Source organism: Podarcis vaucheri (assembly GCF_965113315.1).
Source record: "Podarcis vaucheri genome assembly, chromosome: 15".
Lineage (NCBI taxonomy): Eukaryota > Metazoa > Chordata > Lepidosauria > Squamata > Lacertidae > Podarcis > Podarcis vaucheri.
In genome coordinates, this window is record NC_138753.1 from 34,186,312 (window position 1) to 34,212,947 (window position 26,636).

At 47.0% G+C, this 26,636-nt stretch overlaps 1 protein-coding gene across 6 annotated transcripts in view; it reads right to left on the minus strand.

Moving 5' to 3' along the window:
- ROBO4 (roundabout guidance receptor 4) overlaps positions 1–26,636 on the minus strand; it is a 102,537-nt gene that overhangs the window by 12,299 nt on the left and 63,602 nt on the right. For all 6 annotated transcript variants that reach the window (XM_082200260.1, XM_082200258.1, XM_082200256.1 and 3 more), the window contains 3 exons: positions 22,466–22,610; positions 12,614–12,853; positions 2,702–3,111 (listed from right to left, as the gene is read on the minus strand). In XM_082200260.1, the coding sequence (XP_082056386.1) occupies positions 2,702–3,111; positions 12,614–12,853; positions 22,466–22,610 (795 nt within the window). The remainder of the gene's footprint in view (positions 1–2,701; positions 3,112–12,613; positions 12,854–22,465; positions 22,611–26,636) is intronic.

Below are 26,636 nucleotides of genomic sequence, written 5' to 3' on the forward strand. Positions count from 1 at the left end.
TCACTGTTGCCATCTATTGCCACATTTGCATACTGCACTTTGCAACATGTTAATTGCTGCTGTGTAGGTGATTCCAAGGTCAAGCACACTAAGCCTTACCTGACCTCGCAATGGAAGCCTGCATGGGAGGTGGGGACAAAGGCTGGAAGAGTTTCAAAGGCATCAGTTAGGAAGGTGCGAAACCAATCCTCCCTCTGCCTTTGAGGGGCAGGGGAACGGGAGCTGCCTGCTGGCCAGTCGCTCAGGGATTTTCAGCCTATTTGTGCCCGGAAGCTCTTTCCCCCTCCTGCCTCCCCTCTTTGTCGCTTGCTCCATCAATCTTGTCATTTACGGCCCTCAAAGTTTGCAATACGGGGAGAAGAACTTGAAACAAAAGCCTCGTTCGAATGACAAGGGAAAATTACTGCCACGATAAATCAAACCGCACTTCCCTGGCCGTCTGCCTTATTATGAGGAACAGAGATTGAATGGAAGGGCCCACAACCTGAGCAGGAGATACCGAATAAATCAACGGGGCTGTCGGCTGCACCGGAGAGGCTGGATCACACCCTGCGTGCAACTGAACTCCACTGTCCCAGAGGGCATCTCCAGGGAGGACAAGGCTCTGTTCTCACACACTTGTAGAGTCAGCTGTCAGCTGGCTGGGCAGAGCCAGGGGGAGGAGGCTCCCTAGGTTGGTTAAAGGTAAAGGGGGACACGGGTGGTGCTGTGGGTAAAACCTCAGTGCCTAGGACTTGACGATCGTATGGTCGGCGGTTCGAATCCCCGCAACAGGGTGAGCTCCCGTTGCCCGGTCCCAGCTCCTGCCCACCTAGCAGTTCAAAAGCACCCCTAAGTGCAAGTAAATAAATAGGTACCGCTTTATAGTGGGAAGGTAAACGGCATTTCCGTGCCCTGCGCTGGTGCTGGCTCACCAGAGCAGCTTCGTCACGCTGGCCACGTGACCCGGAAGTGTCTCCGGACAGCACTGGCTCCCGGCCTCTTAAGCGAGATGAGCACGCAACCCCAGAGTCGGTCACGACTGGCCCATATGGGCAGGGGTACCTTTACCTTTAAAGGCCATTAGGTCCAGTCGTGACCGACTCTGGGGTTGCGGTGCTCATCTCACTTTATTGGCCGAGGGAGCCGGCATACGGCTTCCAGGTCATTTGGCCAGCATGACTAAGCCGCTTCTGGCGAACCAGAGCAGCGCACAGAAACGCCGTTTACCTTCCCACCGGAGCGGTACCTATTTATCTACTTGCACTTTGACATTCTTTCGAACTGCTACGTTGACAGGAACTTTTCCCCATAATGAGGCACAATTAATATCCTTTTAAAAGCAGCAGCAGCAACAGCAACAAGCATTTTACCTCCTCCACAGATTTGGTTTGCTCTGTGTTTCAATCTGTATCCCTAAACTACAGCACAAGCCTATGCATATCTACTCAGAAGTAAGTCCCGCTGAGTTCAGTGAGATTTACTTGCAGGAAGGTAGGTGTAGGATTTCAGCCTTTGCTGGGTGCCCCCCCACCAAAACCACACAATTCTCTTTATGTACAGATAAACAAAGAATCAAATAAAACTGAATACATATAATCAGTAGAACTAATACATAATTATACTCCATAAAACGGATGTTATCCACCAAATATTTTATGGCCTCTAGCCCTCATATTTTGCTTTAGCTTTATATTCACATCAGAGCAGCTGGAGAAGGAGGAAGCTGAAACATTTTGCTATAAAAAATTAATTTGTTTTCTTAGTCCTTGGACTAAATATATGTTTTTAGTGATTAACTGCACCCTCCAGAATCCAGAGCTAACTTGTCTAAAATGCTGTACCGAGTGTTAAAAATAGTTTCTCCCTCTGTGTGTGTGACTGTGCACATGTGTGGGGAGATAGATAGATAGATGATAGATAGATAGATGATAGATAGATGATGATAGATAGATAGATAGATAGATAGATAGATAGATAGATGATAGATTAGATGATTGAGAGAGAGAGAGAGAGAGAGAGAGAGAGAGAGAGAGATGATAGATAGATAGATAGATGATAGATAGATAGATAGATAGATAGATAGATATAGATAGATAGATAGATGATAGATAATAGATGATAGATAGATCTGAGAGACACTCACACCTATTTCTATCTTGTCATAATCTCACTTTCTGTTTTACAGTGATCCCAATAATTCCTATCTTACTTATTACTCCAAAATGCAATAAAAATGGACCACTCTTCAATAAAATTTTCTCTCCCCATCTGCCTTAATTATATTTTTTTAACAAGCTGCTGTTTTGTTAAAATCTGCTCTCCTCTGATTTGATTCCTATATTGCTTATTCGCTTGTGAATTCATTTTTATTTTTATTTTGTGGATGGACTCGGCTGGTGCTGGACGCATTGGGCACCTTTTATGGAAAGGCCTGAAAATAACAAGCAAATAAAAAAAAATAAGCAGAAGGGCACCAGTTATTTGCTACAAGGAAGGGAAGCGGTGGTGTGCGGTCAGTGGACTAGGGGGACTAGGCTAGTCTCTTAAATGTTCCCGGTAAATTAGAGTATTAAAATATTAAAGCCTGGCGCCTCCTTCCCAAAGTCCGGGAAGTTTCTGCCAGGCTTAGGGAGGGAAGCACAGCCCCACATCGCCCTTGCAAGCCTCTGGCCCTAACTGTTCCCCTATGAACATTTTCACCAGGAAAGGATGCTGTTACCTGTCAACGCCTTGTCAATGTCCTTCTGGGTCAGCCCAAAGCAGAAGCTGTCCACCGCCACGGCCAGAGCTTGGGCAAAACTGGCGTCAACAAGGAAGGAGCCGTCGGTGGAACTGACTAGGCTGCAGCGGGTGCTGGTGCCGTTGTCCTCCGAGACAGATCCCCACCCGTTGAGCAGGGAGCCCCCCAGCGAGGCGTCGTCCTCACTCAGGCTGGATGAAGGGGTCCAGCAGAAACTGTGGAAGAACTTTGTGGAACGGCAGCCACCTTCCTCCTCCATGTTGGGGTCGTCGTCGTCATCCACGGCACTGTTCTCTAGCAGCTCGGAGGCCAGCGGACCACAGATGTAGCCATAGGTATGAGGTGGGGAGAAGACCCGCGGAGGAGCAGAAACGCCGTCGCTCTGTTGCCTTAGGAGAAAGGCAATAAAAGTAGGCAATTAAAGCCATGTCTAGCAAGGAGAAATGAGCAACATTGGTCCAACAGCATCAGTAGATGTGTGGCATTCAATACACATTAGCACTTCTTAAACAGGACAAGAACGGGGACACAAGAGTCCTTTGAAATTCGCACTTCTCCGAATTTTGCTGTGCAGACCTCCAGTCAAGTAATGTCTATAAAAATGCATACATTGAAATACCATGAGCCTAAAAAGTCACATGTCGGTGAAAATGGCTCCCCGTCTATGGAATACTCTCTCCAGGGAAGTTCGTCTGGCACCTTCATTATACACGTTTAGGCGCCAGGCAGAAACATTCCTTTTTAACCAGGTGTTTGGTTGATCTTATTGACATCCAACACCCTTTTAGAATGTGGCTCTTTAGGTTTTTTTTATTTTTTAAAAAAATTGGTTATTGTTTTTGGTTTGATTTTATATGTTGTGATCTTGTTTGTGAACCACCCTGAGACTCCGGGTATAGGGCAGTGAATATTGAATGAATGAATGAATGAATAAAATAACACAAAAATGCACTTCATTAGGGGAAACATCTTTGCACATAATGCATATATTAGGCAAAGTTGCAAACAAGCATGCCAAATTACAGAAATGCGCACCCAAAATAGTGGTGCATTTGCATCGGGAAATGCAGAGAACTAAACTGAAGGTTGGAAAAAGATTGGAAGACTTGAAGACATAGAGAAGCAAAAGGTGACGGATTTGCCCATCCCTGCTAAGAGGGCTGATGGTTACCCTCCTTGGAGGACTTCAAGCTGAGGTCAGACAGCCATTGGTTGGGGATGCTCTAGCACTGGATTGCCTGCTTCTTGAGGGAGGTTGGACTGGACCTCTCCACCTCTATCGTTCAAGGATGCTATGAGCCATCTCTGATATAGACTATAAAATAAAATAAAAAGCCCAAATGCTTTAGGCTCCGGGAAGTGGCGATCCACTGTGGCCTTAGGTCTCAGTCTCATGCAGTCTCATTTCAGCAATAGGGTGGTACAGAGAGAAAAACAGAGAGAGGGAGAGGGGAGCTATACAGTCCTGTAATGCTGCAAACTCTGCCACTTTTGTTTCTGGTTCTGCCCTCCACCACTCGCCATCAGTTGCAGCCCCAAATGGACATCTCCCATGGCTCAACAGCCCCTTCCTAACGCTTTCAGGATGCTCCAACCCTTCATCATTTTGGTCACCGTTTCCCTGGCACATTTCCATGGAGCATTCCGTCCTGCTAGCAGCTTCCCACCCAAGAAATGACCCAACTGAGGTCTTCTTAAGCTTTGGCAGTGTCGCAACATCCAGAATTCTCCAAGTGTTACCCGTGTCCATCTGCCTGCATTATTCGCTTAAGTGCCCTTCCTTTATTTTATTTTTTGCTAAACCCGCACAAAATCCCTGACAGAGGCAAATTGCCCATGCTGGAGCTCTGCCAAGGATCTCTTTGGTATTTGGGATGGAGTGGAATGATGCTGTTCATCTTTTAAAGAGCATTCGGGGGGGGGGGGCAGCTGAAACTGCCAGAAAAGGAAACCAGCAATCCAGAGCTTTTGATTTAATTAGCAACTTGTTCATGCGACTCTTCATTTCAGGGATACATCGTCCCGGTTAAATTACAAGGTAAATCTCAGCAAAGAACTCTTTAAGAAGGCGAGTGCTATTCCCGGCACGGGCTTGTTTCTGTCAACTCCAACCCAACCACTGGCACATTGCTCAGCTTTTCTGTTCTTCAGTCTATTACATTCCACAGTTGCCCTGTTTACCCTTGCGATGAATTCTTCTGCATTTGGGATGGGCAAATCAGTCGTTTTTTGTTTCTGGCTGGTTCCAATCTGAAGTTCAGTTCTCAACATTTCCATATCAGTTTGTGATTTATTTATTTTTAAGCCTTCATGAAAATTCATCAGCAATTTCGCATCATATACACATTTTTGCAAAGCAGTCTCATCCCCCCCACCACATAGAATACATTTCTATGGCTAGCTTGTTCTGGTCCATGCATTTCTGTACACATTACCTGTGAATTAAGTTACTCCCATTACCTGTGAATTAAGTTACTGGCCTCGGCAAAGTATACCTGAAGGAGCGTCTCCACCCCCATCATTCAGCCCGGACAGTGAGGTCCAGCTCCGAGGGCCTTCTGGTGGTTCCCTCACTGCCAGAAGTGAGGTCACAGGGAACCAGGCAGACGGCCTTCTCGGTGGTGGTGCCTCCCCTGTGGAACACCCTCCCATCAGAGGTCAAGGAAATAAGCAACTATCTGACTTTTAGAAGACATCTGAAGGCAGCCCTGTTTAGGGAAGTTTTTAATGTTTGATGTTTTATCGTGTCTTAAATATTATGTTGGGAGCTGCCCAGAGTGGCCGGGGAAGCCTGGCCAGATGGGTGGAGTATATATTATTATGACACACACACCAAGCCCCAGCAGGGCACTAAGATAATTTTAGACTCTGCACTTAAATAATCTTATTGGGAGGGGAGGATTCTTTAGGTGGGGGAACCTCCTCCTCACAGGCTTATTGGTGTGGTGTAGTGGTTAAGAGCAGTGAACTCATAATCTGGTGAACCGGGTTCGATTCCCCGCTCCTCCACATGCAGCTGCTGGGTGACCATGGGTTAGTCACAATTCTCTGAAGTCTCTCAGCCTCACTCACCTCACAGAGTGTTTGTTGTGAGAGAGGACGAGAAAGGAGAATGTTAGCCGCTATGAGACTCCTTCGGGTAGTGATAAAGCGGGATATCAAATCCAAACTACTTCTTCTTCTTCTTCTTCTTCTTCTTCTTCTTCTTCTTCTTCTTCTTCTTCTTCATGAAGCCCACAAGCACACCTCCTGTGGCCTGCAAGACCATTTTGGCCTTTACGGTGTGGGTGGTCATGTGAACAACTTTGCTCACTTCAAAATGTGGAAAGCCAGTCTTGGCTGCTGTTAAAGGACTGCCCTGCTCATTCCGCTGAGTGGAGCCCTGGACGTCTGCCCCAAAGTCCTGCCCTGAAGGCACAACTGCACAGCCCTGAAAGCTGCCAACCGTCAGCTCTACTAATACCTCTCAGAAAATCCCAGCTGAAAGCGGATTTGTCAGCTGTTGATGGAGGGTTTTATTGCCAGCTTGCCGGTGGATCCTGGGGACATTCCAGGGGAGCATTCAGGTGGCTACGGTGCTCAACCCTTTAGATATGGCTTGTGTATAGATGTATGTGTGTGTAACTGCAGGTTTCTTGTCCCTCCATAACCACCGTGCCATTCCGAGCCTTTCCCAAGGGGCTGGAAAACATTTTGCAGTCAGCCCTGAATGCAACTGACTCAAAAGCTGTGGTCAGGCCACATCCTGCCCTAAGGCCCAGAGGCCTCGGAGACAGCAGCCTAGCATGAAAAGGAGGGAGAGGCAAATTGCACGGTGAAACCCACCACATATTAAGGCATCCTGGGTTGGGGCTCCACTTCAGAATGAAGGGGATCGGCAGGATAGGGCAGAGGGAACCAAAGGCCTACGCCAGTTCTTGGAGCCCTGAAATGAACTGCACAAAAAGCCCCTCAAGATTAGGGAGTTAGCAATTGTATTGAAGGTTTCCCTGCTCAAAATAAGTACAGTGGTACCTTGGGTTAAGAACTTAATTCATTCCGGAGGTCCGTTCTTAACCTGAAACTGTTCTTAACCTGAGGTACCACTTTAGCTAATGGGGCCTCCCGCTGCCACCGCACCACCGCCACACGATTTCTGTTCTCATTCTGAAGCAAAGTTCTTAACCTGAGGTACTATTTCTGGGTTAGCGGAGTCTGTAATCTGAAGCATCTGTAACCTGAAGCATCTGTAACCCGAGGTACCACTGTATCAGGTGTTGCGTTAGAGGAGAGGGGGACTGTCTCACTGGCAACAACGGGAGATTATTTCTGAATGCTAATTTCCATGGCAAGGGGTCTTTTTACCAAGATGTCAGCCGGGAAGGGAAGCCTTGAGCTAGTGCTGTGCTGATTCCCACACATCCCATTTTCTAAAAAAATGTGAATCATGGGGAGAACGGAACGTCTCCATTTCTCTTTCCCCCTTCCACCCACTGTTTTCCTTCCTTCCTTAGGGTTCTCACATTATCGCGATAAAACAGTGCAGCCCCTTCTTTCCTTCCCTGCCCTCTCCCCTGGCTCCCCTCCCTCTGTTCTCACTCCCTGTTTGTTGTTGTCACTGCTGAATTTTGATTTCTGATGTTCAGTCGTGAGCATGTTCTGGAGTGCCCAGGCTCACGGGCTCAGATAAGGGATAAATGAGTCTCAATGTGTTGCTTGGCTCTGAGATTAACAACTGTTAGGGTTGCAGAGGTTTCCATCTCTCCATTGTGCCTCCCACTTCTTCCAGTTGTGGTGTTATCCAACCAAGCAAAAAGACCCAGGAAGGGGCAGAGCAGGACTAGGAAAAGGGGGGGTGGCCTGTGGGGGAGGGGGAGTCCCGTGAGTCAGATAGAGAGGTCTGGAAAGCCTCATTTGGGCTTCAGACCTGAGTTTCTCCGCTATAGTTCAACAGCAGAAAATATGCTGTGCACATAGATGATCTCAGGTTCAACGTCCTACTTCAGAGACTCAGACAGCAGACTGGGCAAGACTCTGCTCCCAGTTAGAGGAGCCAGGCACTGGAGATGGGGCCAAAGATTTGAACACGTATAAGGCAACTTCTTAGGGATGTGGGTGGCGCTGTGGTCTAAACCACTGAGCCTAGGGCTTGTCGATCAGAAGGTTGGCAGTTTGAATCCCCGCAATGGGGTGAGCTCCCATTGCTCGGTCCCAGCTCCTGCCAACCTAGCAGTTCAAAAGCATGTCAAAGTGCAAGTAGATAAATAGGTACCACTCCAGCGGGAAGGTAAATGGTGTTTCTGTGCACTGCTCTGGTTCACCAGAAGTGGCTTAGTCATGCTGGCCACATGACCCGGAAGCTGTACGCCGGCTCCCTCAGCGATTAAAGCGAGAAGAGCGCCACAACCCCAGAGTCGGTCATGACTGGACCTAATGGTCAGGGGTCCCTTTACCTTTAAGGCAACTTCTTAGGGATGTGGGTGGTGCTGTGGTCTAAACCACAGAGCCTAGGGCTTGCCAATCGGAAGGTCCGCAGTTCAAATCCCCGCGACGGGTGAGCTCCTGTTGCTCAGTCCCTGCTCCTGCCAACCTACCAGTTCAAAAGCACGTCAGAGTGCAAGTAGATAAATAGGTACCACTCCAGCGGGAAGGTAAATGCCATTTCCATGCGCTGCTCTGGTTTGCCAGAAGCGGCTTAGTCATGCTGGCCACATGACCCGGAAGCTGTACGCCGGCTCCCTCGGCCAATAAAGCGAGATGAGCACTGCAACCCCAGAGTCGTCCGTGATTGGACTTAACTGTCAGGGATCCTTTACCTTTAAGGCAACTTCTTACACTTTGCACTACAACAACACTAGACTCTCTGTCATACCAGGGAAGCAGAGTGTATACCCGATTCCCCGCTCCTGAAGAGGAGATGTGGCTTGCAGCAGGGAGGCCAGGCAGCTGGCAAGCCAGACCGGCTGAGGCTTGTTAAACATGTCTTAAGCTGGCAGGCAGTTGTCCCGCCTAGGCTCCAAATGGAGCTGTAATTATCTGAGTGGGATCAATGAGCTTCCCGTAAAATCAGCAACTCCATGTCCCAGCCCCAATTACAAAAGTGTAAGGAGTCGGTCTTGCGGGGAGAGCCGTCCCCAAACTGCAGAGGCAGCAGTTACAGCGCATTAGCTAATTGCAGCCAGCGAGGCTTCGGCTGGCAGAAGGATGGGGCTGGAGGCTTCCTGTTAAGTGCAGTTCCCACAAGACCAGGGTGGGGAAAGGGGTCGCATGCCCAGGAGGTCCTTCAACCCACCCTGGGGCAAGGGGGAGAGCAGTGCCAGCTTGGGCTGCATGACACAGACCTTCACGTTGTGAACCAAAGGCATCAAAGCAAATCAGGGAGCGCGAGCGGCTCGTGCATCCATCATATCCGGATGTTGTGCCAAGCAGTGCACTGGGGTAGTAACCCTGCCCAGGGCCAGCCCACTTCTGCAGAACTTGGGGAGAGAATTTCTTAGGGGGTTGTACCAAGTGCAGGAGCCAGTGTGGGCAGGCAAAGTTAGTTCCTGTGAATGCTGAATACCTAGGTGTTTGGTTAAATTGCAAACTTCAATTATTTGGCTTGTCTTATAGTGGAACTATTGATTTGCTGTTATTTCCTGGACCTGTTGTTGTTGTTTTTTAAGGATTTTGTATTTTTGTCTACTCCAGTATAACCTTATTGCTTTGTTCCATTCTTGCCCACTCTAGGATAAAAAAAAAAATACTCAATGAAGTATGAAAATGAAATACTTCATATGAAAATACTTCATATGAATAACAATAAATAAAAATAAAGTTTTGTGTTTTTGGTCTCCCATAATCAAAGGACGCAGGGATGCAGGTGGTGCTGTGGGTTAAACCACAGAGCCTAGGACTTGCCGATCAGAAGGTTGGCGGTTCGAATCCCCATGAAGGGGTGAGCTCCCATTGCTCGGTCCCTGCTCCTGCCAACCTAGCAATTCGAAAGCACGCCAAAGTGCAAGTAGATAAATAGGTACCGCTCCAGTGGGGAGGTAAACGGTGTTTCCATGCACTGCTCTGGTTCACCAGAAGTGGCTTAGTCATGCTGGCCACATGACCCAGAAGCTGTACACCGGCTCCCTTGGCCAATAAAGCGAGATGAGCGCTGCAACCCCAGAGTCGGTCACGACTGGACCTAATGGTCAGGGGCCCCTTTACCTTTACCTAATCAAAGGATGGGTGAAATAGGCAATGGATTTTGCCCTAAGAAAGCATTTATCTGTCCAAGTCATTTATGGCAAAGTTCTTTAAGGCTCTGCCATGAATTGGATATTCAAATTACTCCCCCACCTCCTCCAGATACTGTTCCAAAGAGGAACTTGTGCACATCCCATGCAGAGAGATGCACAAGTCTCTTCCATGTCAGAAGAACATCCGTGCATTGTGGAACTGAGATTTTCTCCTTTGCAGAAAAGCACATGTAGCATACATGAACCACCTTTACGTTTTTCTAGGGAATGTGCAGGGGGCCACCTCCCTGGGGCTATTAGGCTTGGCTAGAAGACAGAACAGAAACCAACACAGAACTGGTTGGAACAAATCAGGACACAGAGCTAAGACAGCATATTTGTGCAATAATCCAAGCACTGTGGTTTGAATTTGGGTTTCAGAGACACTGTGCTTTCTTTGAATGGAGGAGGAGAGAGGAAGAGAAAGAAGAAAAGCAGCAAACCCACCCCTGAACTTTTCTTCCAATTTTACTGCTCTTCTAAAATCATCCCTCTGGTTTCAGGTTCCATTTTTACCCTCCTTGCCACTCTAAAAATTCAGGATTTCAAATTTTCGGGCCCTAGAGGAGTTCTCAGACTTTTTTCTCTGGGCCACACTTCCAGAATAAAAGTGTGCTCATGCCACACCAATTCTTTTTTATATAATAAAGACACTGGAAAACAAAAATAAACAACTCCTAGCAATGCTTGATTAATAACATAGAACAGAAGTACTTTATAATCTGATCATGGGACCTCAAGAAAGCAGAAAGCAATGCAGCTACATAAGAACACAAATCATTCCCATACACTTGATGCTCTTGCTCTCATTTTGAAAAGGTATCTATCCATATTCTGCAATATATACTGAGATGTTCAAACGTTTCTTTGAATTTCCTTGAGCCTTCAAATCATAATTGCCATCCTCTCCTGCCACAACAATGTTGTGTGCCACACACTTTGAGAACCATTGCCCTGGAGAGATCACTGGAGACTTAAGGTGTCTGTATAATTTTTGCCTTGCTTAAAATGTGCAAACAAATTGTAAGTGGAGACAAACAGGAGGTGCTGCTACAAGGCAGAAGATACCCAAGCAAGCAATTGGACCGACTCCTCAAGATTGCACCCCTCGTTTCAGCTGCCTCTGGGTAACACTCTCATCTCTTTCTCCTTCACATTCCAACTGCAAAACTGTGAACTGCAGCTTCTTACATACATAACACACCCACCCTCTTCCATTAGCAGCAGGTGTGTCACCTTCTCTGAGCTCTGCTGGGTGTCTCATTCAAAAACAGAGCTATCCCAAACTATCAGGGACCATCTCTGAACCATTAGCTCCCATTCTGGTCTATTAATGCTGGTTAATCCAACGTAACCAATGATAGCCAAAGTCACCACTGCCCCATCATTGCCATCATCCTTGTGCTCTGTTTACGTCCTTCCCAAAGACTTCTGGCTGAGCACTGTGCGAGACAAACTGCTGAATTAGACTGACCTTTGCTCTGATCCAGAACAGAAAAACTGGCTTAATTGGACATTAGAGCAGGCAAGTTATGCATCCCGAAATCTGATTATGGACATACTATTTCAAAGTGGAGCAGAGAGGTCAACTCTTTAACAGCTCAAACAGCTAATGTAAGTAAAAGAATAAGCCTTTCAAAGTTATTAGCACACAGAGGAGCAACAAACAAGAACTATTAACCTTAAAACTGCACCACTAGGCAATAACATATAGTAATAACGTAGCTTTCTTTCTGTTTCCAGTGTTCAGACTCTGAGGGCCATTACTTGGTGCTCAGTTTAGCTTCTTGAAAACCACAAGATAATGCACAAGGTTGTAATATGAAACAATGTTCCTCATAACATGCTTACCATGTTCTCGCCATTCCCTCTGTTTCCGATGTTCAGGGTGTGAGTGCCAGGAGAAAGGGGTCAGTAGTCAGAGGAATCATGAGGTTTGCAGAAGTACAAAAAGTATTTTGAAGAGGAGGGTCTTGGGTGGGGTCTCTCGAAAACAACCCAATGAGGAGGCCACTGAACACTAACAGGATATTGGAGCAGGAGATGGAAAACCAAATGGAAAAATGGAGTGGAGTCTTTTGCAACATGGCTATACTGTAGCTCTTTCTAAGAATCTACAGTACTTCCTGGAGATCAACTCCATCATGTTCACAACAGCTTGGCAGAGTAGCCAGAAGGAAGGGACCGTGAATTAAGAGACAATGACTTACCAAAGGTCAGTGGATTCATCATGCCTGTGGGGGCATTGACACCTTAGTCAATATATTACATTACACTGCATTGGTCAGGGACAATGAGGTCACGGGAAGGAGCCAACACGTGCTGTCATCAACTGGCAGACTTGGAAATAAATCCCAGCGAAAGCAAGCTTTTAGAATCATAGAATCATAGAGTTGGAAGAGACCACAAGGGCCATCGAGTCCAACCCCCTGCCAAGCAGGAAACAGTATGTGTGATGAGGAAAGAGTATGTGTGATGAGGACTGGGCTGTTAAGTTACCTCTTTGGGGTATTCAGAGGGATGCTTGTGTCTCTTGCAACAGCTAATGTCAGGGTAGGAGGAGCGAACAACAGACTAGGAGCAGAGCCACCATCTACATTGTCCTTGAGAAGCTACATTGTGTGGACTGCATTGCTCTTACCTTTGATGCTCTGCCTCTTCACTGAACTCTAGGTATTCGGCCACCTCCTCAGGGGTCAGAACCGTCTCCCGATCATCATTGAGAGATACAGAGATCGAGGCTGCAGAAAGACGGCTGTAAGGCAGTGTGGGGAAGGTATGGCTTTCTCCCAGGGACTCGCTGGTTGCCGGCAGGGAATCTTTGTCTTGTTGCTGAAGGACCAAGTCCATGGGAGGATCCATATAGCAATTACAGGTACACCTGTTCAAGTACAGAAATAATAGCATGTGTGCTATGAATGTCACTAACCAAGAACTTTTCTATCTCTTGTTTTTAGCCTGGTATAAAAGCTATGGAAAATATCAGAAAACAGTCATTCCTTGGCTGCATTCCCATCATGCCCCAGATGCACGCTTTGGTGCAAATATATGATTATCTGAAACTATATATTAGTTCATCTTCATCATTGGTCTGACTGCAATATAGGCACACTCGGAGGCAAGAGGCTGGAGAAAAAGGTTATTCGGTTGTGCTGCTTAGAGGAATGGTTCCTGGTTGACCCGCTGAAACAACAGAAGTGTCATCATCCATTCCTGATCCTATTCTAAATCAAGCAGGAGATCACCCTTTCCTGCCCATCACAACAGGGACATGTGGAGGGACAGAATTGAAGCAACCTTTTGCAGGTGGATTCAAATTTCTTCTAGCTCTGGTGCCATAAATCTGGTGTTACACCAAAGGGATATTTGGTGAGGCCCTTTGGCAAGGGACCAGGAGTGAATGGTAAGACTATGTACAGGCAGCATGTTCTGAAACCTGAGAAGTTCAGAAAAGATCTGTGAGTTATTTCCCAGGGGAAATCATTGTTTCTCTGGGTTCTTTCCGATCTGCCCTATCCCATAATCCCAACTTTTACCACTTTATTTGGGCAGAGGTTCTAGACCTGCCTATCTTCAGCAAGGTCACTGCACCATATGCCCTCTTCAGACTATGCCCCCAAACAAAATATGCTGGGTTTGCATGCCAGTTCCAACACCAGGAACTAGAAGCAAAATCTTAAATGGCCAGTCAGTGTGCCACAATGACATCTCCCTTAGATGTCATTGAGAAGCAGATGGCTTCTCAACTGCAGACATGCCTGGCAAAACCAATGGGTTGGGGGAACATCAGGGATGGGGAACATCTGGCCCAGGAGGACAATTCAGCCAAGCAACTATGACATCAGGTGTCAGGAGCTGGAATCAGGCATAGGTCAGCAATAACACAGTAAAGCATCTGATGTCTGTAAAGTTAACTCTTTATTCAAAGAAACAAAAACAGCTCAGGTCTAGAGGTCACAGCAACCCTTCCCAGTAGGTCTTGCCCAATGAGGCAGCTGCAAGGACTGAAGGTCCCCATCTTCCCACTAATCTCCAAGGCTCCTCCCCAGGTTCCTTCCCCAGCAGCCTAAAGCCCTGTTGTCTCTCATTGCTCCACTCTCTTCATTCCTCTCTGTGTTGTAGAAGACCAGGGAGGACGGAAGCTGGTTTCAGCAGGAGCGGGAGACTCCCTGGCTTCTTCAGCAGCCTGCCTCACCTCTGTCTCCTGCCCCCCCTCCTCTCCTGCCTCTGATTCTGGACTGCTCTCTACCACAGCCTCTTCCTGCTCACTGAACCCTGTTGCCTCTTCAACATCTGACACCTCCTCCTTCCAGTCTGCTCCCTCTTCTCCCTCTGACCATGCATGGTCATCCCACTACCAATCCCCTGGCTCTGAGCCTTCTTCCCCATGGGGTTCCCTTAGGGGTTCCCCAGCTGGTGCCTCCAACCACTCCTCTACATCCAGCCAGTCCATGAGATCAGATGTGGGGCAGGTAAAGGTCTGGTTCCATCAAAGGTGGAGTTGCAGGCACTGCTGCCCTGTGAAGAGGCATTCGGTTGATCATTGGGTCTTGCCAAGTCCCTTGCAAAGCACTTCAGATGAGAGTCGGGTCTCATGGAACATGTTGCAAGGGGCTTTGCAGGGCCCAGCGACCAGCTGACTGCCAGACTGCCAGGTGTTGTAAAGCTCTTTGCAAAGCATTCTGCAAGGCACTTGACATCATTGTGGGCACTTGACATCATTGTGATGTCAGACAACTGGTAGATGGGCAGCTTGACCCCTGAGGTGTGTAGAGGATAACAATTTGACCCACCAGTCAGATCCAGGTCCTACCCCTGGGCAACACTGACAGAAGCCCAAAACGTTTGCAGGCAAGTGCTGCCCACCTCTGCCCACATCCCAGTACAGCAGTCTAGATTATGGCTGTTTGCAGTTTGCCCAGCACGCAAAAGCAGGCTATGACTGGGGAGCTCCCTCCTCCTTGGCACAGCGCCAGGTTTCTAAGTGACTCTCCGGGTCGCGTCCATCTCTCACACCTCTGCCAGGATGTTGGAGTGGTTTCAATAAATGAACGAGCCCATTTCCGTGCAGAGCGCTCCTCCATCACTTACAGAACAATTCCTCAGCCCCGCTCCTACACCACCCCTGCCTCTGCTCAGCTAGTGACAGGACTCACGTCTTGCATGTAAATGGACGGAGTCTGCCACCTGCCACCTGCGTTTTGGATCCACTTTCTCCTACTTTGACAAGGTGTGAGACAGGAGGAGGCAGTGAAAAGGGGGAGGGAGGAGGGAATTGCTCAGCCTCTGTATGATGTTCCGAGCTACCGTTTGCAAAGGGCTGAACTTGCACACATCTGTATGCCTCTACCACAAATAGGGATGCTGGGAGCACGGGGAATCTGTTGTTGTTGTTTTTTCCAGTTTCTCTCGGATTCTCTTTTTTCCAATCTTAAATTCAGCTTTTCACATTTTTCACACCAGTTTGCAATTTTTTAAAAAAGGCCTTGTGAAAATTCATCAGCATTTTGACATTGAGGGGGCTGAAGACACCTCAGCCCTATAGAGTTGGTGCCTATAGATTGGCCACTGTGGGAATAGGATGCTGGACTACATGGGCCTTTGGCCTGATCCAGCAACCTGGCTGATATGTTGTGAGACATAGTTTATTTAAACATATATACAGCTTGAGCAACATGTACTGTTTCCCCATCTTATATTTAGGTTAACAGCACCAGAGGGTTCCTGCAGAAGGGAACTCGGCTGTATCTATGTCTCTGCCATTCCTCTCAAAACTGCTGGCTTTCTCCCTTTGATTTCTGCTTGTACACACATCTGGTTCTGCCCCTTCCCTGTCTAGTGAGAAGGAAAAAGAATGACTCATCTCTACCCTTCATTACACCTTCTTGAGTCACCTTTGCTCCCACTGTCACATCACCTGAATATTCCAGGCTTTCAACAGTCTTTCTATGAGTTTTATGAGATCTGGATTCAGGGCAACCCACATTGACAGCCAGGGGTGAGGGAGAAATTTAACCCAATGGTGAATCTATCAACTTCACATTTTCCAAAACATTTTCACAAACCAAAACACAGCCACCCAAAATTCACACCTATGTAAATTTTGCCATTCAGTTGCCCAAACATTGTTTGCAAAAATGTATATACAGTGGTACCTCAGGTTAAGTACTTAATTCGTTCTGGAGGTCCTTTCTTAACCTGAAACTGTTCTTAACCTGAAGCACCACTTTAGCTAATGGGGCCTCCTGCTGCCACCGCACCACCAGAGCCCGATTTCTGTTCTTATCCTGAAGCAAAGTTCTTAACCTGAAGCACTATTTCTGGGTTAGCGGAGTGTGTAACCTGAAGCGTATGTAACCTGAAGCGTATGTAATCCGAGGTACCACTGTACTAGAGGAAAGCATGTATAACAATGAATATCTTAGTGGAAATGACGTGCATAAGTGCCTTATATTGAAGGGAAATATGTACACATTAGTCAAAACTGCATACAGTGGTACCTCAGGTTAAGTACTTAATTTGTTCCGGAGGTCCGTTCTTAACCTGAAACTGTTCTTAACCTGAAGCACCACTGTAATGGGAATTGGGGTTGCTTGTGCGTAAACTGCAAACTGCTCCAAGCTGGTTGTATAGCTAAACCTTTCCCTGGTTTGACAGCCCTTACAACGCGACTGTCTTAGTCACTGGCAGAATCCGTCAGTGGGCGTGACCTAAATTTCTTCCAACATAAAAGTTGCTTGACTCCAAGTCTCCTCCTAGATTCTCTGTGCAGAAGCTTTCTGCGCAGCGTGGGCGTGCCAAGCGGAGGTCCTGTGCTCTCTCCGCTGATTTCACTGGAAGAGTCTCGGAGCCTCCCCTCTGCCGTACTCTCAGTCTCCCCTTTCTCCCTGGTGTCCCCTGGATTTCCTTCCCAGCAGAAGCTCTCTCTCCTCGCTAGTTCCCTCCCCTGCATCATTGGAGTGTCTTACCTCTCCTCTCACCTCTGATGGCAGTTCCCTGACAACAACTTTAGCTAATGGGGCCTCCTGCTGCTGCTGTGCCACCAGAGCATGATTTCTGTTCTCATCCTGAAGCAAAGTTCTTAACCAGAGGTACTATTTCTGGGTTAGCGGAGTCTGTAACCTGAACCATCTGTAACCTGAAGCGTATGTAACCCGAGGTACCACTGTACACACACAAAAAGTATTTATCAGGATAAATTCACACTAAAATGCAGGTAGATTTCCATGAGAATTTTTTTAAAATTGCTGTAGAAATATGGAGAACTGCATTTGAGACTGAGAAAATGAGAACCTGAGAGAAGCAAAATTTACAGCTCCTTCCATCCCCACTGACAGCTCTACTTACAGAATTCTCATTGAAAACCCATAATATCCACATATGCCTCTAACACTCCACTGTCTGGGGTTGGGGGGGTGGACCTGAATACTACATGGTAACATTACATACTAGTGCTAGAAAGCCCTACTCCACATTAGATAGATGCTGCTGGACGAGGGAGACTCTTGGGAGCCGATGGGATGATGCTCTCCAGAGGTTGCTGGACTCCCATGAACCCTGACTGCAGTGAAAGCTGGCCCATTAAGGCAGATGGGGCATGGCCCCACCAACCTTCGACTTGATCCCTCCAAGTCCTCCTGCCTTCTTACTTACAACTGGCCCTGGCTGTCAGCCTCCTCCACCTCTGTCTCAATGTGTCCCTTGCAGAACTCAGCAGGGAGCAGGATGGAGACAGGAATGTGTGAGCTCTGCCTGTGGTTGCCTTGACCTTCTGTTGGCTACTGTACCAGTCCTAAAAGGGAACCGGCCACCACTGCCTAGCCTGCTTGGTCAATGGTCAGGGATGATGGGAGCTGGAATCCAACCACACATGGAAGACACCTTGTTGGCTACCCCTTGGAGTAGATACTCAACCATTCTGGACTAGATAAACCAGTGGTCTGATTTAACGTAAATAGGTTGAATGTGCTACTAAGAGTACATTCTGATAAAGGCGAGAGTCATCAAGCAATTTGGAGGGTTATTCGTGAGGGTATTTCAAACCTCAGTGCCTCTTTGTCAAGGTCAAAGGCACTCTGGCAAAAGGTGCCTCCCTCTCGTTGACCAATCATGGGCTCTTTGTTCAATTCAACATCTATCTGTTCATTCATTCATACTCATTTTCGCTTCCCTCAGAGCCAGTCACAAGACTTTCAGCTCTGGAAGTCAGAGCACAAAGCTTGGGGGGGATGCAAGAGGCTGTGGCCTGTTTCAAATGCCTTTTAAAAAAGGAAGAAGATTAACCAATGCTGAATCTGCTTTGGTAGTATTTGCTCCTGCGTTAAGTAGTCCATTTGTATGCTGTTGGCATGCCAGCAGTTCTTTACAGAAGTTCTTAATCTCCCTGCAACTCCCAACCGCAGAACTCTGGCCAACTGTGTTTCCCCTGTGTTTCCCCTTTGTACGACAAAGGCTGTCCTCTTAGGAGCCATTTAAGGACTCCTATAAAGCCATTAAGTTGCTCTTTGTTTCATTACGAGAACATCTGAATTAACTGAGCAGCAAGGGAAATGTGGTTACATGCATACATTTCCAACAGGTGGGTTAAAAAACAAACTTGACTCTGCTGTAAGGGGCAATTCACTGTGAGCAAAGGGTGGATAACCCTAGGCTGGGATGTCTGACTGTCAGGGTTTTCATCAGGTCACGACCCTCACCAGGTCTGCTTTGAGTCCTCCTTGAGTGCTTTTCACTGGCTGGAATGAGTCCTTGAACTAGACCAGTGGTGTCCAAACTTTTTTCAAAGAGGGCCAGATTTGATGAAGTGAAGGGCCATGAGGGCTGGCCAAAGGGCCGACCAAAGTTGTTGATTTGGGGGGGGGGATTTGTTGTTGTTGTTGTTTTAGGATTTTACCCCAGGAAATAAACTGCCACGGGGCTGATTAAACTGACCGGCGGGCCGCATTAGGTCCCCGAAATGGACTTTGGACATGCCTGAACTAGACTAATGCCTCCTGCTTGCCTGATGTGGGTATGGGTATCTGGATATAGATGCCTCTGAATGTTCACGTGCTTGAGAATGTAGCCAATCACACCAAGGTAAGACTTGCATTTGCTGCTCCACCCATTTTTCTCTCTGGCTGTGCCCACCACTGGCATGGGGAGCCTAGGAGGCTGAACAAAATAGGATGGCCCCATTTTCATTGGGGAAATGTTGGAGGATATGAAATAGGGTGTCCCTATTTTCATTGGAGAAACATTGGAGGGTATGGAATAGGATGTCCCTATTTTTATTGGAGAAAGGTTGGGGTGTGTGGAACAGGATGTCCCTATTTCACTGGATAAATGTTGGAGGATATGGAACAGGATGGCCCCATTTTCATTGGGGAAATGTTGGAGGATATGAAATAGGGTGTCCCTATTTTCATTGGAGAAACATTTGAGGATATGGAATAGGATGTCCTTATTTCATTGGAGAAATGTTGGAGGGTATGGAACAGGATGTTCCTATTTCATTGGAGAAATAAATGTTGGAGGGTATGGCATAGGACGTCCCTATTTTCATTGGAGAAACATTGGAGGATATGAAATAGGATGTCCCTATTTTTATTGGAGAAAGGTTGGGGGGTATGGAACATGATGTCCCCATTTCACTGGAGAAATGTTGGAGGGTATGGAAAACGATGTCCCCATTTCACTGGAGAAATGTTGGAGGGTATGGAACATGATGTCCCCATTTCACTGGAGAAATGTTGGAGGGTATGGAAAACGATGTCCCCATTTCATTGGGGAAATGTTGGAGGGTATGGAATAGGATGCCCCTATTTTCATTTCAGAAACGTTGGAGGGTATGAAAAATGTTCCCTACCCTGAGTTAAATAAAGAAGCAATGCAGATGCCAACCATGGACACTAGCATCTTGTTCTTAACCAGCTACAGAAAACATGGCCTAGAAGCAGAAGTATCTTCCTCAGCTCCTGATGGCTAAATAGTCAAGGATCACCACTAAGAACCTAGGAAGCTGCAGACCATTGGTCCCTCAACCTCAGCATTGCCTACACTGACTGGCAGCTGCTTTCCAGGGTTTCAGGAAATGGGGAAACGGGCAAGGTTTCTGTTATGTACTGAGTTGAATAGGATCCAAACTGCAGCAGTCTGATTGGTCCTAGAACAATAGGATTCAGAATGCAGCAGTCTGATTGGTCCTAGAACAATGCAGCACTATGATTGGTTGGCAGGAACCACCCAATCATGCTCCAGATAGAAGTGAATCCACAACCTGATTGGCTTACAGTAGAATTCTGGAATTAGCCAATCATGTGCATCCCATTGTGTAAATAATGTATATAAAGCAGATACTTTGAGGGGATATTCATTCATTCCTACTCACCACTATGAGCTGAATAAAGAGCATGAAATCACTTTGCGACTCTGAGTATATTTCAGTTTCCCAGCCCTGTCCGAAGGCTGCCATTACGGTCCTCCCATCACTAGGAGGAAAAGCACTTATTCGACTTGAGCATGTGGCACATGCCAGTAGTGATATGAGGCAGCGCATGAAACATATTTGCAGCCTCTTCTCTCCTGCAAAACCTGCCCCGATCTCCTCTGCAACCAAATGTATTTCCAATAGAGTGGCCAATTATGGTGTAATTGCCCATAAATTTAGAATGACACCGATATTAGTTCATGCACAGATCCAAGGACAACGTTTTCTCTTCATAAATGTGGGATTCAGCGGGCAGCGAAAAGGACAGAGTCAGCTGATATTGCCCTAATGGATTGATTTACGTTCCTGGAATGATAATTGTCCATTTACTTAAATAGCTGGGCACTTGTTCAGAGAGGCCCGCTCTATTAAGTGGAAAACTCTCTCTTCCAGCAAAGCATGGATTCTCAGCATGATTTGTAGCTTTTTAAGTGCCAAGTAGGTAGAAAGTATGGCTGGAATTCGTTCCCACCAGAACCACCAGCACAGATGATCCATCATACCTGAGGATAGTATGCAAAAGCAGGTAGGTTCCCTTTCTCGGTGCTGGCGGGGGCGGGGACTGGGAAATTTATCTGAAGCACCTGGTGGCACTGGAAGATGAGTCAGCATGGAGCGGATCTTGATACAGCTGAAATGCGCTACCCATCAAAAGGTGCACAGATACAGGAAGGAATTCCTGGAGTCAGGCAGAGCCTGCCCAGGCTCCATCACTACAGGGAGTTGTGTGAGTCACAGTCTTGTGAGCTCAGGGCATAACTGTAAAGGGAACTCTGACCATTAGGTCCACTCGTGGCCACTCTGGGGTTGCGGCGCTCATCTCACTTTATTGGCCGAGGGAGCCGGCGTACAGCTTCCGAGTCATGTGGCCAGCATGACTAAGCCGCTTCTGGCGAACCAGAGCAGTGCATGGAAACGCCGTTAACCTTCCCACCAGAGCCGTACCTATTTATCTACTTGCACTTTGACGTGCTTTTGAACTGCTAGGTTGGCAGGAGCAGGGACCAAGCAACAGGAGCTCACCCCGTCGCGGGGATTCGAACAGCCGACCTTCTGATCGGCAAGTTCTAGGCTCTGTGGTTTAACCCACAGCGTCACCCATACATAACTGTACTTGATGCTAATTGCATCTCTTGCTAGCATTTTTTAAAACTTTTCTTTATTCATTTACAGGTAGAGATACCCTCTTTTTTATCAGGACATTCGTGTACAAGATGTGAAGTTTAGGCTCCACCCCCTTATGCTACAGGTAGGGGTTTGGGGGGGGAGCTCTCATGGGTGCCAATGGAAACTCTGTCTTTTTTTCTAGACCGAATTGCAGCACAGGGGGTCTCTATGGGGGCTGCTACAAGGAAGGATTAAAGGTCCCCTCTTTGCTTTCTGTGGACTTGATAAAATGAACTCCCTCCCCGCATCTGCAATTACAGAAAGAGAAAAGCACTGATGGGACTGCGAGAAAAGCAAATGGCACCGTGTGAACTTAGGATCTCAAATAACAAGTTCTGGACCCCAACAAAACATTATGCAAGTAGCCAGGGCTGCACAGACACCCCCTCTCTTGTGTAGCAGGGGAATAGCAGTCTCCTAACAACTCCCAGCATCCTTAACAGACTACAGTTTCCAGGATTCCTTGGTGGAAGCCACAAGTATTTAAAGTGGCATGATACTGCTCTAATTGTATAATGCAGATGGGGCCTTAGCAGTGGATTTATTTTGCTTTAGGTTGTTCTACTATGCTTCTCCAACGCTGCCACGTTGTTGCTGCCAGGGGCAAGTAAAAAAATTAACCAGAGCATCTGTGGTACTAAACAGGGCTTCAGCAAGAAGTTACTGGATATGCACGGATTGGAAGCGAAGCCATGTGGCCTCCTCAAAACTTTTGCAGGCACCAACAGTATCAGAAGCAGAATTGCATGCTGCCACCCCAAGAGCACCAAAAGCGCAAATAATCATGTATGCAAAATGAAAAGGATGTCTGGAGGGACTCTATGGTAAATCACAAAGGCATTTCAAATCTGCTCTTACACTGGCTGGGTGTTGTGATCTTGGGGAGCTTGAAAACCCGGAGGGACGGGAGGAGGAGGAGGCAACAAACCGGCGCCGTTCTGCAAGGCATTGCATTTTGAGAACTTTGGGGAGCTGTATGTTTTCAGCACCTTTTTCATCTCCCCTGTGGAGGAACACAAGGAAAAGAAACGGTTAGTCATTTCTGACTTAGCCCACAACCCCACAACAGTTTTCAGATCCATGGAGGTAGACTCCTCAATTAGCCAAAATCATGTTTCACCCAGGGGGTTATTTGGTTGTTTTATTTTGATTATGGCTTTTGTGTTTTTACATTGTGATTATATCTTATGAACCACCCTGAAACCTGTTGGTAGTATACAATTTTTTATTTATTATTATTATTATTATTATTATTATTATTATTATTATTTCACCAGCACACCTAATATGAACCATGACAATTCTTTGTTTCATGTTCTAAATTAGTGCAATTCTCATGGCTTAGGGCAGGGGTGAGTAGTTTTCAGGCTTTTGGGATCTACTTAGCTTTTTACTAGAACCTCAAGATTTACCAACCAAAACCAAGCTCAAAAGACATACTATTAGAATAAAAGAACTGGGTTCCTCTGAGCCTAGGAACTGGCTCTTGTCTGGCAATAAATCTAGATCCACCAGATTTATTGCAAACTGGTACCAATGGAGCCATCCCAGCCCTAATTTGAGCAGAAGTGTGCATTTGGCATTGTCATCTTAGGAGCTATATTGTGCCTATATAGGCTCTACGGTCCTTGCATCCAATATGGGGAAGAAAAGAGCAATCTCTCTCCCTCTCTCTCTGGCAGAAGCAAGGCCATCAGCAGAATTGCATCATTGGCCCTCTTATAGGAAACTAGAAATAATGTTCTCCTTGAAAGTCTCATTAGGCAGCATCCCCCAAGCCTTGCATATGACAGCCAGATCCAATTCAGATTAGGGAAAACTTAATGTGTCCATCAGGGGGAAAGGAAAAGGGGGGAAAGACCAAAAGACCAAGATAAACATTAACTGCCTGACAGGATCTCTATGGACAAATTGATCAGGCACTTAGTTTCCTGAGCTGCAGGGATGTGGAAAGGAGATTAAGGCAATAATGCTACCCAACGTCTATCACAACCAACAGGAACGTTGCCTCAAATTTCGCTGTTTTTTTCACAGGTCACAGCAGCAAAGAGGGTATCCAGGTCGACATTTGTTTGCGAGTTCTGCTAATGTTATTCATAGATGCATGAGGAGGGCAGGAGAGAGAGAAGGAGTCCATGCTACAATTTATTATCCATCACTATTTTTTTGCTGCGCTCACGCTCTCTCTTTCTCTCTCTCTCTCTCTCTCACACACACACACACTTCTCAGTCACATCCGTTTCCCACATTATTGACCTCACCTCCAAGACATATTGTGTTAAGAATAAATATTGGCGTTCTGTACAACACCTAGCACCTAGCTGAAAGGAATCAGGTTCCAGTTGCTGGGAATCACACTCGGCGAAAGTGCTGTTGCAGTCTGGTCCTTCTTATGCTCTTCCCACAGGCATCTGGAACTAGATGGGCCTTTGGTCTCCTCCAGCAGAGCTCATATTATGCTCTTCTCATCTCACATGTAATGACTTATGGCCTTTTAGGCCCCAAGCACAGGTGCATTTTAAACACTTTAATTATTGCTCAGAAATCTTCTTGGATCAATGTGTTGCCACCACCCACAAGTCGTGCTATTTCTCCTTGAATTGCCACTGCATCCATCCCACTTGGGGCAGAAGAGATCCTGCCTCTCCCCTACCTCAGAGGCGGACTCACAGTGTCCTGCAATTCCACAAGAAACCTTCAGGCTTAACCTGTTATCATTGTCTTCACTGCCTCCCCCTCTGTTCTTCCCAAGGTCAAGGGAAAGCCTTATCAATTCCAACCGACAGGAGAGATGCTGAATGGCAAAGGAAAACTACATGGGTTAAAGTCAGGGGTCGGCAACCTAAGGCCCATGGGCCACAACTAGTCCACGGAGGTCGTTTAACCGGCCCACGAGCCGCCCCCAAACCAAGCTGCCCACTAAGTGAGTCCCAGCATGCTGCGCTAAACCAGCGCAGCACGGAGACTCACTTCCGTGGCGCTGGAAATCATGTCTGCGCAGATGCAGATGCTGGAAATCACAGGCACACGCTCATGCACATGCGCATGCGCATGCACATGCACAGTCCAGCCCACAGAGAGATCTCTGCTGGAGTGAACTGGCCCAGGTGAGGTAAACCTTGCGGAGCCCTGGTTAAACTGATGAGGTTTTCCCACCACATCTCAAGTTGGACAAGAACATAGGAAATCGCCTTATATTGAATCAGGTCCAAAGCCGGCTCAAGACATTTTGCTGCCTGATGCAAAGGGACAAGATGGTGCCACCTGTTCCACCCAAGGGCAGCAGGCTAGTTTAGCGGGTGCAGGTCAATCAGTGTGGCACAAATAGCTCTGTCCTCCGATAGAGGGGAATGCTTCACCCCAGAATCTGCCACCAGAGGAGATTGGCTCACTCTGCCTAATGGTAGGGCCAACTCTATTCAGACCATTTGTCCATCTCTCTCTGCATTGTCAACAATGACTAGCACTAGCTTCAAATGCAACTATTTTTTTACCCCAACTGGCAGATCCCAAAGATTAAGCTCGGGGCCTTTTGCATGCAAAGCAAGGGCCCTACCACTGAGCTTAAATTAAACTGTGAAAAAGCTATTTCCAAATCTGTACAACTCTATGCGGAAGAACAGCAGCAGGAGCCGAAAAATGCACATCAGAACAAATTAGTTTACAGGTGACTAAACCTCCCCACCACCACACACACACAAAAACCCCCCACAAAAAACCAAGAAGGTTGAAATGTAATTGAAATAGCCCCATGCCATTAAGCGATCTGAACACTGAAAAGAAACACATTTAAAACCACATTCTTGTCTTTCACACTTGCTCACCAACAGCAGAAGGCAAGCTTTTAAAACCAGACTTTAAGTGGTATGTATGAACTCTATGCTGCTAGCAATCAGAGAACTAACTTTTGGCATCTTGTTATATTTCAGTTCTCCCTGGACTGTAACAGTGGATGATGCTGCGGCCAGTGATTGTAGAGTCCAGTGGGGAGATGGGCTTGGGGCAAATTGCATGAATCATATACTTCCCCCACGTAATGTAAAATATTGATCTTGAAAATGGGCGGACTGGGGACAAGGATTCGGTTTAGCTTTCATTCCCAACCTGCTCCTTTTCTGTGTAGGGGCATCTCTGCCCACCCGCCACCACTTAGGGAGGAATCTTCAAAACAAGCAAGCTCCCACCTGCAACCTGAAAACTGGTATAATCGACGAGAGGCTTCATCACTTGCAGATTCTAGGGTCCCCAACTACACATACATTCAAAGCAGTAGCTTACCACTTTAAACAGTCAAGACATACATACACCCTAGGAATCGTGGGAACTGTAGTTTCTTAAGGGAGCTGACAGTTTCTAGGAGACCCCTATTCCTCTTACACAACTACAATTCCCAGAGTTCCTCAGGTAAGGTTTTTTTTAAAAAAGGTAAAGGACCCCTGAACGGTTTACTCCAGTCAAAGGCGACTATGGGTTTGCGGTGCTCATCTCGCTTTCAGGCCGAGGGAGTCGGCGTTTGTGTGCAAGCAGCTTTCTGGGTCATGTGCCCAGCATGACTAAACAGCTTCTGGTTCAAAAGAGCACCAGGACGGAAGCCGGAGTGCACGGAAATGCTGTTTACCTTCCTGCTGCAGTGGTACCTATTGATCTACTTGTGCTGGTATGCTTTCAAACTACTAGATTGGCAGAAGCTGGGACAGAGCAACGGGAACTCAACCTGTCGCGGGGATTAGAACTACCGACCTTCTGATCGGCAAGCCCAAGAGGCTGAGTAGTTTATACCACAGCACCACCCACGTCCCTAGATCCCAAGGAAGACTGGTTGACTGTTAAACCACTATGGCAACTGTAGCTCTCTGAGTGGAACAGGGGTCTTCCAAACAACTCTTGGTACCCATATCAAACTACAGTACCCAGTATCCTTTGGGGGGAACCCACAACTGTTTGAAGTGGTATGGTACTGCTTTGAATGTATAGCGCGGCAGGGCCTGAGTTGAAGATATAAGCTGGCCTTACACAGTTCAGGACCTCA